Source organism: Toxotes jaculatrix, chromosome 4 (genome assembly GCF_017976425.1).
Source record: "Toxotes jaculatrix isolate fToxJac2 chromosome 4, fToxJac2.pri, whole genome shotgun sequence".
Taxonomy (NCBI): Eukaryota; Metazoa; Chordata; class Actinopteri; family Toxotidae; genus Toxotes; species Toxotes jaculatrix.
The window spans coordinates 4,997,051-5,009,226 of record NC_054397.1 but is presented as its reverse complement, the minus strand read 5'-3'; the positions used below and the strand labels follow the sequence as shown (position 1 = coordinate 5,009,226).

At 42.0% G+C, this 12,176-nt stretch overlaps 2 protein-coding genes across 2 annotated transcripts in view; one reads left to right on the top strand and one right to left on the bottom strand.

Annotated features, from left to right (window-relative positions):
- LOC121181194 (collagen alpha-1(XI) chain-like) overlaps nucleotides 1-4,561 on the bottom strand; it is a 33,022-nt gene extending 28,461 nt beyond the window's left edge. Inside the window, exon 1 of the mRNA XM_041037029.1 lies at nucleotides 4,471-4,561. Coding sequence (XP_040892963.1) covers nucleotides 4,471-4,546 — 76 coding nt within the window. The 5' untranslated portion in view covers nucleotides 4,547-4,561. The remainder of the gene's footprint in view (nucleotides 1-4,470) is intronic.
- A 2,558-nt stretch (nucleotides 4,562-7,119) lies between these two features.
- On the top strand, nucleotides 7,120-11,590 carry LOC121180813 (retinol dehydrogenase 8-like). Its single transcript, XM_041036462.1, has 6 exons — nucleotides 7,120-7,225; nucleotides 10,078-10,239; nucleotides 10,354-10,533; nucleotides 10,734-10,827; nucleotides 11,067-11,250; nucleotides 11,363-11,590. The coding sequence occupies exons 1-6, from the start codon at nucleotides 7,120-7,122 to the stop codon at nucleotides 11,588-11,590; spliced, it is 954 nt and encodes a 317-aa protein (XP_040892396.1).
- The last annotated feature ends 586 nt before the right edge of the window (nucleotides 11,591-12,176 follow it).

Here is a 12,176-nt window from a genome sequence, read left to right as displayed (position 1 = left end):
AAAGTCAGGCGTTTGCTCAAGTCATTAGGTTTCAGTTTCCAGGGACCGTGAATGTCTGGACCAAAGTGGTGGACTGACAGACCACCATTGCCATCTCTAGAGCCATACGTCTAACTCCACGGGTGACTGATGTGTCAAAACAAACAAAAAAACTTTCTCAGGTGCTCTGGTAGCTTAATGGTTAAGATGAAAACCATATAACTGCAAGATCCGGAAAGAGGAAATTGTTGGATGTCAGTCGTACCCCTCTCTCTCTCTCTTCCAACATTTCCTGACTGTACCTCTATAGTTGGCATCATAAAATGCAAAAATGCCAAGAAAAAAAAAAAAAAAAAAGACATGCCCTTCCTGCACAACTTTCACAGAAAATCCCCCTCCAAAACATTGCTACTGAATTCTGTGTAGACTTGAAGAGAGTAATGTTTTTTATAAATAATCCAACATTATTTTCTATTTTCTAGTTAAAAAACTTGTTAATGTTGAACAAAATATACTCCACAGCTTACTTCCCATATGAATCCATTTAAATGCATCAGAGTTCCCTCATTGTGTCCTTGTTTGCAAACATACTGTTGGAGCTCAAATGTCTTGACTTAATTTGTTCATCAGTTTGTTACTTCTGTTGTGAAAAACGCCTTCAGACATTCCAGAGCTCTAACTGACCTAAAAAACCTCATTTAAACAATTCTGCTCAACCTGTCAATTACACAGGTGACACTTCTCATCAATCACAGCACAAAAACCTTTTCCAAATCTATCATTTGAGCAGGCAACTCCACACATGTTGTGTACAGTACAACCTAACAAGAAATCAAATGCAAACAGCCGACTTTGTGTGTTCTTTCCGAAAAACACAGACAAAAAGAGACAACTTTGGACTTATTGTTGAAGTTTTCATGCCTTTGTTTCATCTTAATCTTTCTCAACAGAATCTCCATTTCAGATTCTTCTCTCATTGTGTCCTTGTTTAAAGAACCCAACATAGCTTGGAGGGGATTTAACAGGAACTTGAGGCGGCTGTGGCTTGGCTTTAGCTCTGATAAATGTGGCTTGTTGGAAAACAGTAAAAGCACCAACTCCTTCTAAACATATGCAACATAAACACTGAATTTCACTCATAAACACAGTATTTCACTAATATTTACCTTAAAGCAGGCAAATACTAAACACCGCCATCACGAAGCCTAGGGTTATATTTCTGGTAATGACATCTTAGTCATGCAATTCAACAAAAAGGACTGTGTCTCAACTCAAGGTGGGAAGTCACTGAGGGATCATGCACATGTCAGAGCACAAGCAACTCGTACTGGCTGATCCAGGTACGTGTATGGAAATGCGTGAACCTTTACGCACATTATCTGGTGAAGTTCTTTGCTAGCAGGTGAAAAAATTTGAGACACATGACTTTCTGCAGCCTCCACAGGTTGACACTGGAGTTGTCAGTGACAAGGGGGGCAGTAAAAGGGAAATGGTCATACCAAAGTCAGGGAAAAAAGGCTCAAAATGTTGAGTTCAGCATCTTAGTTTTGCATGCTAGCATGCTGATATTAAACACAAAATGACTAAAGCACAGATTTCCACTCTGAATCACATGTAGTAGAAAGCTACTACTGGGTTGAAGATTTCAGCCAGGCCATATCACAATCTGTGACCTCAGAGCAGGTGTTTCCCATCATCTGTCAAATCAAAAACACCTGATTGGGGTGTGGCCAGAAAGAGCACCGTTCTGAAAATGTTCAACCTTGGCAGAACCATGCAGTTATGTATTTTCAACATGTTAACATGTCTACCAGGCTGATTGTCTCGCTAAATAGAACACTGACGTCACTTCTTATTCTGCTATCTAAAACATCACACCATCTCTTTCACCAACATATAGCTCAAGACATTAACATTGGGGAGAGGACTTCTGATTTCATCTTGACTACTGTAGCTCTGGAAGCAGCTTGTTCAGAATGTGGCAGGAAGTCTTTAAATGAACCAAAAATTGGGTTTAGCTGCTTTACATTTTTGAGCACTGAAAACAAAGTAATAAAAAGCTCAGGTCAGCTTACAATTACCTGAGCACACAGGTTACATACAGACTGTGAGTCAGGTAACTGACTAAAATACCTAAGGCCAGACCATGACAGGCTTGACCGTAACTTGACCACATTGCTAAGATGTTTTATGATCATAATTCACACCCAACTGCTGACAACTTGCTGACAGCCAGGTGTGTGACCACATTTGACTGTAACAAAATCAAAAGTGACATGTAACCAAAGACAGTTTAATGACAGGTGTTATGAAAGAGTTTGCTGAAAAGCAACGGGACGCGTGAGCATTTATGTGTATATGTGCGTTGTTTTCACTCTTTGTGAATCTGTGGCTCTCTTTACCAGGAGGAGGGTAATTTACAAATAAATTCTTATTTACAAGGATGTGCTCTCTAACCACCAGGTGTGAGACGCTACAGGGCTCACACCCTGACCTAGGCTGACCTCAGGTGACCTTAAAGGTCCAGAGGTCACATTAGTCACTTCAGTAATGACCTTCACAGACAGAGTGAGGTTTGACCCAGAATGTGTGTGTTACTCCTTTATATATGTTGGAATAATAATACTGGAGCTAAAAAGCCATGAAACACTTTTTAAATCAGTCAGTTTTTTTTTCATATAAACTATAATTAGTAGCTGGCAGGCAGGTTTTCTTCTTAATCCACAGTACAAAGGCAGACTGTTAATAACGGCTTAAAGGTTTTTGGGACACAACATAAATACTTTTTGGCTTTCTCAGCATCTTCTTAGACAAAGCAGGTGGAGGCAACATGGTGGAGTCTCTGCCAAGTCACCTGCTCGCTGACTCTTTCACAGTAAATCGCTGATGCTTAAAGCCGGTGGATGTTGACTTGAAAATAAAAAAAAAACCATTAAATGAGGAAAACAACGGATGTAATGAAGTTAAGATGAAGGATGTGTGGTCCAGCAATGAGTTTTTTTTCTTTCTTTTGTTTGTTAGTTTGGGTTTTTATAGGTGCTAATACATGACTGGCAAAATAACCGTGGCTCAAGGGTTATATAGAAGTTGTCCTGGAGCTTTCAATCACATCGCATGAGCTGCCTCAGCAGATCTCCCATTTATTTAACAGCAGTTTTGTCAACTGCTGATTCAACTCAGAAATTCAGTTTTTAAAAGGAACATTCATAATTTTGAGAAAAGCACCTATGTGGTTTCTTGCTGAGAGTTAATCTTTGCAGGTTTCCTTGCAACCTCTCGCTGACGGCGAGCTCCCTGGCAGTGATGTAGTCTCGTACACAACCCCCATGACACTGTAAAATGTTGTTTTTACACGTTTTTGAACAGTTAAAGCAAATCACCCGCTGGTTCCATCTTCATATTTATCAAGCAGGATGAAGATTTCGTAATGTAATTGAAAACTAAAGAACAGCCACTAAATGGTGATATTAAGCGGGAAAAAAAAATTACTTCTTTTAAAGGACTACAAAAACTAAACTTTTCAAACAGGCCGATATCTCTGGTTCATAGTATTTCACCATGCTTCCTCAGTGGAGCTGAATTAAGCTGGTGACCTTACAATGAACTACTGTGAGATTTTGTGTTCTTTTATCATTCTCTAAAATTAGAAGAAAAGACATCACAGTCATAAAACGTGCCTACTGAAAAACACTGACAAACACCTGCACTTATCTTGTTAAACATCAATGACACCAGGCTCTGAAAGGCCCAGAAGAATAACGTCTCCTCATATGGTTCCAGTGAAGCTTCGGGGGACGCTGTAAGTAACCAAGCGTCCCAGTACAGTTCAGCACAGCTCACTTTAATTTGCCTCAGTCTGTTCCACATTACCCAGCAGTTAAATATCCTGCATGCTGCTGTATGAGAGCACAGGCCGATGCAGCAGGTATGGCAGAACAAGTCTAGACATATAGGCCTATGCCTCTCCACTGTCTAGCAAAATGTGCAGTGGGCTCAAGGAGTTCAGTTCAATAAGCTTTAGGCCTGCATGACCTGGCATGACAAAATCATCTGTCAAAATACAGACCAAAGAGCTTTTTTTGGGAAGTTAAGTTGAAAATGACTAGAAGATGTGTTTGTGGGGAAGGAGAAGGTGGAGTCTTTCTGAAGTGATCTGTGCCTGACAAATGAAGTTCATATCAAACAAACTAAAATTTGGGTAGATGCACAAATGACCAGCAGTGAATGTGTTTGCTGGAAAGGGTTAAAATGATGTTACAGATTGGTCAAGGATGACATTTAAAGTTCATCAGCTCGGGAGGGCCTGGAGGGCAGGTGGTGGCAACTCATGTTACAAAGAAAAACAGAGAAAGAGGGACGGGAGCAGGAACCCTGGATTAACAAAACTTCAACTTTTTTCAGCGACTAAAGTGTAATTAGGTAATTGACTTTAGAGAACAATTATCTGCATAGAGATAAACAAATAAACAACCCTTGGTAGCGTCAGCCTACCTGCCCTTGAGGTGTGAAACACCACGACAAGCAGCAACAGCAGCCACGTCTCGCGCACTGGGCTCCATCGATCCATCCTATGGCAATCTGAACCTATCGATGCAGCGGCCAATAATTCCCTCGTGGTTCCTCCGCGCTCCGCGGGACACCTGCAGTCAGGGGAACGTCGGCTCTGCACGCGAGAGCGTCAAGAGTCTAGGAACTGTCTCGCGCCCGTGCGTCTTAACGCGCACTCCACCAGCTGATAATTAAGAACGCGCATATGCTGATTTAACCGATGACAGGTGATCTTCAGCAGCCCATATACTCCGGTCTTTACTGGTTTTCCTCTGGATGGACGGATGAAGAAGGGAGAAGGGAGCGGAAAAAAATCCCTTAATCTTGGATGGTCTTTCCTCCTTCACCCGCAGAGAACTTTCCTCACTTTCTCTCCCCTCCTCCCTCCCGGTCTCCCCTCTCCTCCTCCGCGGGGTGACCCCTCCCTCCCCGGAGACTCCCGAGGCTCGTGGGGTTGTGCAGAAACATAATTACTGCGCGTGCCATTATTTGCATCATTATTATCTGAATGATTTGAGGGACTTATGTGGTGTCTCTCTTTCTTTCCTTCTGGCGCGCGCGCACGTACCTGCAAATTATAACGCTGTCACGCGCATATGCCCGCGCACATGTGCATTAAGTTTCAATGCTTGGACATAAACCTGTCAGCAAATTTGCTCTGTGTAGGACACAACATCCAACATGAACAATGAACGCTTATACCACATTTAATTTACTACTCTCTCTCTCAGGCACATACACACACACTGTTTCAGGCACAGGCGCACGCGCGCGCGCACACACACACACACACACACACACACACACACACACACACACACACACACACACACACACACACACACACACACAAAGCATGCTAGGACAGGACAACGGTGCTGCCCAACTAATAAAAATATGCTGCTGCAGATTCCAAATTCCAGTGCCTGTCTGTCTTTGCCCACGCCACAGCCTCTTTAAACACACACCGTGTTCGTCCTATAGGCACAATAAAAACCAAAATGCACTCCCTGTCTTCTATTTCACAGCTTTATCATTCTTAATCACTTCTGTGGAAAAATTAAAAGAAGCCAGCAGCTCACTGGGAGGTAACAGAAACTTTTTAGGAGTTTTTAGGAGAAGTTTTTGGCTGAAAAATGCTGAGAGAATTTGGGCTTAGTACATGCACACACATGCATACATGTACATGAATACCTATATGAGCCCCAGGTCTCCACTGTCCTGCCTCAGCTTCCATTTACATCAGGCTGTATTGTCTGAGAAGACATTCTGATCACTTGCAGACTAAAATATGTCCCAGGCTTAAAAGGACAGTGTGAGCAGGTGACTCAGGACCAAAGAAAATTGTAAAATTGAATCCAATCCAAATATATTTATATAGTACTGCAGCAGACAAAACAAATCACAAAATGGGCCAAAGACTGTTGTGAGTACTGTTTTTGGCACATTTTACTGTGTGCTGATAACTGACAAACTATGAAATGTGCAGGCAAAGGAGAGGGCTGAATTAAAGGTGCAGGTTTACACTTAACAGTGTTGTTTCGTGTGAGTATTAGGAGGAATACCTGTTCTCTGTGAAATCTGGTGCCATCTTGCCACATTATTTTCTAAAACATTGTAATCGGCCTGCATCATCTTTATGTGAAGCCGACGGGAAAAGCACAAGTGCTTTCCAGCCTGTAACTAATGAACAGCTGTGCAAACTACTCTGTGTCAGTCTAACATTTGGAAACATTTGCCATAATCTGGTGGTAAAATGTTAGATTATATGTTTTAAAATAAGAGGATTATTAGAAGTTTATATTTTGGTTACAGTAGTAAGTAAATTGCATCCAGGCGCACATACATACTGACTCTTTTTTTGTGAAGAAGAAGAAGAAAATAGATTCCAGGCATATTTCCAAAGGCCCTGCCTCCAGCTTCAGGTAGTTTGTCTTTACCATATGACTGGTAGCTATACGCTTGCTTTCAAGTGTGTGTATAGGTGTGTGCAAAAGAGATTTTCTACTTGTGTTTATTGTCGAGTTTATTTAATCTATTCTGTCAATCAGCTTTTCTGACTCTCACTATGGCAAAAATTAAAAAAAAAGATCATTAAGCGTCATCCTGCCTTATGTCGCCAAATTACTGTTGACTTGGAATATCAGCCGAAGGCAACTCATTCATAGTTAGGATGAAGTCATTTGAAGAAATAATCCTATTGACCACTGGGCGGCGCCAATCCTCTTTGAGGAGGCTGATTTTAACATACTATCATAATAACTTCCAGTTGTTTTGTGTTCTTTTCTCTTTGAAGTTCATTGACGGTCAGAAAACAAACGTCACTGAGAGTCAGTGGGTTTATCCGGCTTTGCACTGATGCCTGATGGGTATTTTAATGGTTATGAAATAAAATAACGGAGATGCAAACGACTACTAACAGGACCGACCCAGTCGACCCGTTAGATAATCTAATCTGCGATGTGGCTGTGCGCCCTGTCCATGTGACTTTCTCTGTCTCTCTTTATCCTCTTACAGCGGCTCTCCCCGCAAATCACCACTCATCCTGCAGAGCTGGTTCCCTGCTGCACGGAGTTCAGAAGCGGCGGAGCCATGGCGAGTCCCGGGCAGAAAGTGGTGTTGATCACCGGCTGCTCCTCCGGTATCGGCCTGAGGATGGCCGTGATGTTGGCGAAGGATGAACAGAAACGTTACCACGGTAGGTGCATTGTGTGTGTGTGTGTGTGTGTGTGTGTGTGTGTGTGTGTGTGTGTGTGTGCAAAGCATGCAGAGAAGGAAAAAGTTAACTGCTTAATAAAATAATGCAAATACTTTTACTAATAATTACTATATTTGCATGGGGTTTTACATCATTTGTTAAATTCTTGCAAACTATCTTTCACAATTTCACCTACTTCATCTTTATGGAATAGCGTTTAAAGCCAGTGTTTACATCAGCTGATGACTGAAATGACAGCGGCTTAGATGTTTATCAACAGCACAACTGTCAGATCTTAGAAAATGACTTGGAATAAACGGATTAATGGAGACACTGGAGCAAATTCAGGCTTCATACTGTATTCCCCCCCCCCACAGAGAGGTCAGAGGTCACTGTTTCACCTTTCTTAAGGACTCTTCAGAGGGGTCTAGGTGCAAAGAAATGCTTTAGGGAACTTGGACATCTGATCAACAAGCAATCAGAGACTTTCAACATGTCAGCCAAAAGGGAGACTGGGAAGATGTGGATGTTTCTAGTTTAGGAGTATTTGTCTAGACGCTAATAGTGTTACAAAAGTTGTGGACTACTGCAGTCGACTAATCAGGTTGTGTCACTTGCACAAAAATATCTGGCGTCTGGAAAACAGATCTCCAATACTTTATGAAAGACACGCTGAGGAAAGACAGGAAGCAGCTTACACCAGTCACAAACAGAGCTATCATGACTATAAAAAGACAACACCATTTTATATAAATTGTTTTCCTTCAGCACAACAACATTTGCATGTGTTTGTTTCCCAACATGGAGTAAATATTGGCGACTGGGATTGTTTTCTTTCATATTGAGATCTTTTCATTTTATCTCCTTTCATGTTCTTTACCCAGTTTTTCCAGCTAGTGATGATCCACTTAAATCACACATCCACTTTACATCACGGCTAAAGATTAAGCAAAAGATGCAACTGTGCTTTGGAAATTTGAACGTATTTCTTCTACTGTTCCAGGGATCCATTGGTTTACATCGTTTTCACATTGTATTTAAATCTATTATTAATTGTTACGGAAGTCTATAAACTGACTCTCCATCCATATGGAAACAAATAGGAAACAATGGTTTCTTCTATCATTCCAAAAAATACATAAAACAATCTCCAACTCTATAGCATGCCTTTGAAAAAGTATTTATACACCTGCAAAAACACAGCTGAGGGACGCCCATGGGCAGCCCCAGGTGGAGGATATGGTGCCTGTGCTCAAAATACCGTGTGCTTTGGTATCGGTGAGGTCTGAACTGAACTTTTCTAGATAGCTAGGCTAAAGCTCCAACCTTACTACACCTCCTGACATATAGTTATGTCTCTGATCCCAACTTAACCTGAAGTCCCTCTAAAGACACCAGACAGCAGTTAAAGCCAAAGCACAGCCTTGCTTAGGCTTATTATCGCCACACTCATAGAGCTCCATTGTGGGTGACAGATTCGCAAGGGCTATTCCTGGAGCAGGCAGGTGACGTGAGCACCACGGCAAGACGTTAATGCTGATATGTAAACTGGTTGCCGTAACAGGACTGTTTATGACCAGAGAGTCTATGTTAAGGCTACTTAAGATTATCTATACTTGAATGACTATCTTTAGCCTTACCTTTTCAACTGTTGTGTTCTTTTAGCAATTTGGGAAAGACAGCCCATAGTTTGAGTCAGGAAAGGGAGGCATATGGACTGTTTTCACCTACCATTCTTGTTGTTCTTGTTCATTCATGTTGACAGTGTTTTTGTCGCTCCTCCATCCCAGTTCTCCATGGCCTTTACTCCCATCTTCCCGTTTATTCCTATGACAAGAATTGAACACAAAGACAGGATCACTCAGGATGGAAAATCACACCTAAAAACTCCACAAACACACACAGACAGAGCATGAACTGATACTGCAGCAGGATTCAAAAAGACCATGACAGATAACTTTTAACTTTTTAGATAACATGCAGTACACGTGTTTGACAATGAAGGAATCTACTCAACATAACATGATGTTTGTGCGCATGTGTGTATCTTGCGTGAGCCTCCATGCAGTTTGAGCCAGTGAACTAAGTTTGACACTGCCAATATTGTCTTTTTGTAACCCCATTTACCCGGGCTGGATGCCCAGTCACATGCCTATTTACAGCAGCAGCCTGAAGGCGTAGTGCCGGAGTTGCACATACAGAGGGTGTGTTACATCCATTCACAAACTCACACTTGGAAGCTGCCCACGGAAACAGAGGGAGCACGATTATCCACACGGCTCTTGGCAAACAGCACTGATGAAAAGAGTAATGCCTGCACACAGGTCAAAATGGCTCAGAGGCAGTGGAGGAGCAACTACTTTTACTGAAGCTGGAAAACCACAAATAATGGAGTTGGTTGTTTGGTGCCTTGCTCAACGGCAGTGAGAAAAATGTGGAAATTGTGAGCATGTTAATATCTCAACAAGCCTCTGTAACCTAATAATAAAGTTGGATGAAAAAGTTAGATATCACTAAAATTGATGACAATTCATGCAATTCCTGAGGGCAACGGTGATCGTCTGTACCAGATATTATGGCACCCTATCCAACAGCTGTTGAAAGAGTTTTTCAGATATTACCAGCCAGAACAGTAGGTTATAATGTTGACATAAAACCTTTTTCAGAAAGACTGATTACCTAAGTCCTCTTTGAGAAAACTCCTGAGTGGAATTTGAATGTTAGTGGAAAAGACTTTGGCACTTCAGTTTCCTACAAAGCTTTTATTCAGCTCCATTTACATGGCTGATTAGTATAATATTTTTCAGCTCCTCAGTTGTTTGATTCATTTTCCATTGTCCAACTGTCCACAGTTATAGCCACAATGCGTGATCTGAAACGCAAAGATAAGCTGGTAGAAGCTGCCGGGGATGCATATGGGAAAACTCTTTCTCTGGCTGTACTCGACGTCTGCAGCGAAGAGTCCGTCAAACAGTGTATTAATGGCATCAAAGATCGACACGTGGACGTCCTGAGTGAGTAAAAATGAATGCATCCTCGACATACCTTGGATTGTTACAATGACTAAAACTCATAGTGATTAGACCCTGTCCTCCTCACCTTCTATGTTCTCTTCTTCTCCTAACCAGTCAATAACGCAGGTATTGGCCTGGTGGGTCCTATAGAGAGCATCCCCATTGAAGAGATGAAGAAAGTGTTTGAGACCAATTTTTTTGGAGTGATCCGCATGATAAAGGAGGTGATGCCCGATATGAAGAAAAGAAAATCAGGACACATCATTGTGGTCAGCAGCGTGATGGGACTGCAAGGTGAGCAGAGGCAGAGGTGTGACGGGATGAGTGAGGGGAGAGGAGGCGGGATGGGGCGTTAAATGGTACAGGGAGAAATAACAGGTTTGTCTGCTTGAGTTTGATGGATCGTGGAAGAGAGGGCGGAGGCTAATGGAGCACTACTGCATGTCTTTATTTGTGTCGTCTGCAGAATTCAAACACATATTTTGTCTCTGCAGGTGTGGTGTTTAATGATGTGTATGCAGCTTCCAAGTTTGCCATGGAGGGCTTCTGTGAGAGTCTGGCAGTGCAGCTCTTCAAGTTTAACATCACGTGAGTGTCACCAGTGCTGTTTCCATTATTATTAACAAATCAATAATGTCACATAAAAATGGTCTGAGTCTGATCTTAAAGGCTACCTCTGTTCTGCCACTGAGATACACTGGCACTATGCAGAATTTTCACAAACTGCTATAAATGGATTAATGAATCATTTAAATTGTTGAGTAATATGTTGTCATGTGATCAGTCAGTCAAACTCTGTTGTTGAGCTCCAGTGCCTCTTTCCTTAGACTGTCCCTGATCGAGCCAGGCCCAGTGCACACAGAATTTGAGGCAAAGATGATTCAGGAAGTGAAACAGAAGGAGTGTCCTGGAGCTGATCCGGACACTGTGAATTACTTCAAGAATATCTACCTTCCTTCCTCTATTAACATCTTTGAACTACTGGGACAAACACCTGATGACATCGCCAGAGTAAGTTCCCAAGCAGTCAGCCTCGCTGTGCCTTATCTGTCTGTCTGCACCGGTCCTGTAAGTCTGACTGCAATTCTTGTGTCTTTCTTGTCCATCCTTCCACTGTCTGCAGTGCACCAAGAAAGTGATTGAAGCAAGCAGCCCACGTTTCCGTAATCTGACCAACCCCATGTACACACCCATCGTAGCGCTGAAATACGCTGATGAAACTGGAACCCTGTCTGTCAAAGCCTTCTACCACATGCTCTTCAGTCTTGGCTCTCTCATGCACGTCTGTGTGACCACCATGAAGTACCTCACCTGTGGGTGTCTGAGGAGCAGGACAGTCTCACCAAACTAAAAGCTTGTGTTTTGTACACCAGTGTGAATAAGACAAACACTCTGAGTTTGTAGACCAGAATAAAGACCACATGCTACCTCGACTTAGGATGTCCGAGGATGACGAAAAACACAAAATACTAACATACAGTACCAGCTGAAGGTCATGTAGCGAAAGTCATTTTGTGACTTATTAAGAAATCTATCCAACAGTTTCAAAGAGTTTGTCTTTTGTGACCAGCCATATTTCCTGCTGTATATGTCCAGTCTATTGTAATGAACAATATTCTCTATATTCTTATTTCTGTAAAACTATAGCTTGTGAATGTATAGATACCAAACCTGAGTCCACCTGAGTTGAAATACTATAACTGTTTTAAAATGTATTCTAGCCCATCCCAGAGTGCCAAATATTTCATTATTTTAATCCAAATCAGTCTCAGGGAACATCACACCTCACACTATTCAAGGAAAGTGGAATGGAGGTGAACTGGACTTGGTTGTAGACACTTGATAAATCACCTCTCATCCAAGAGTCTTCTTCAGTCAGAGCAGAACTTTCCTTGGATAACCATGACCTGGATGATCTTCACAGACACATTTCACAT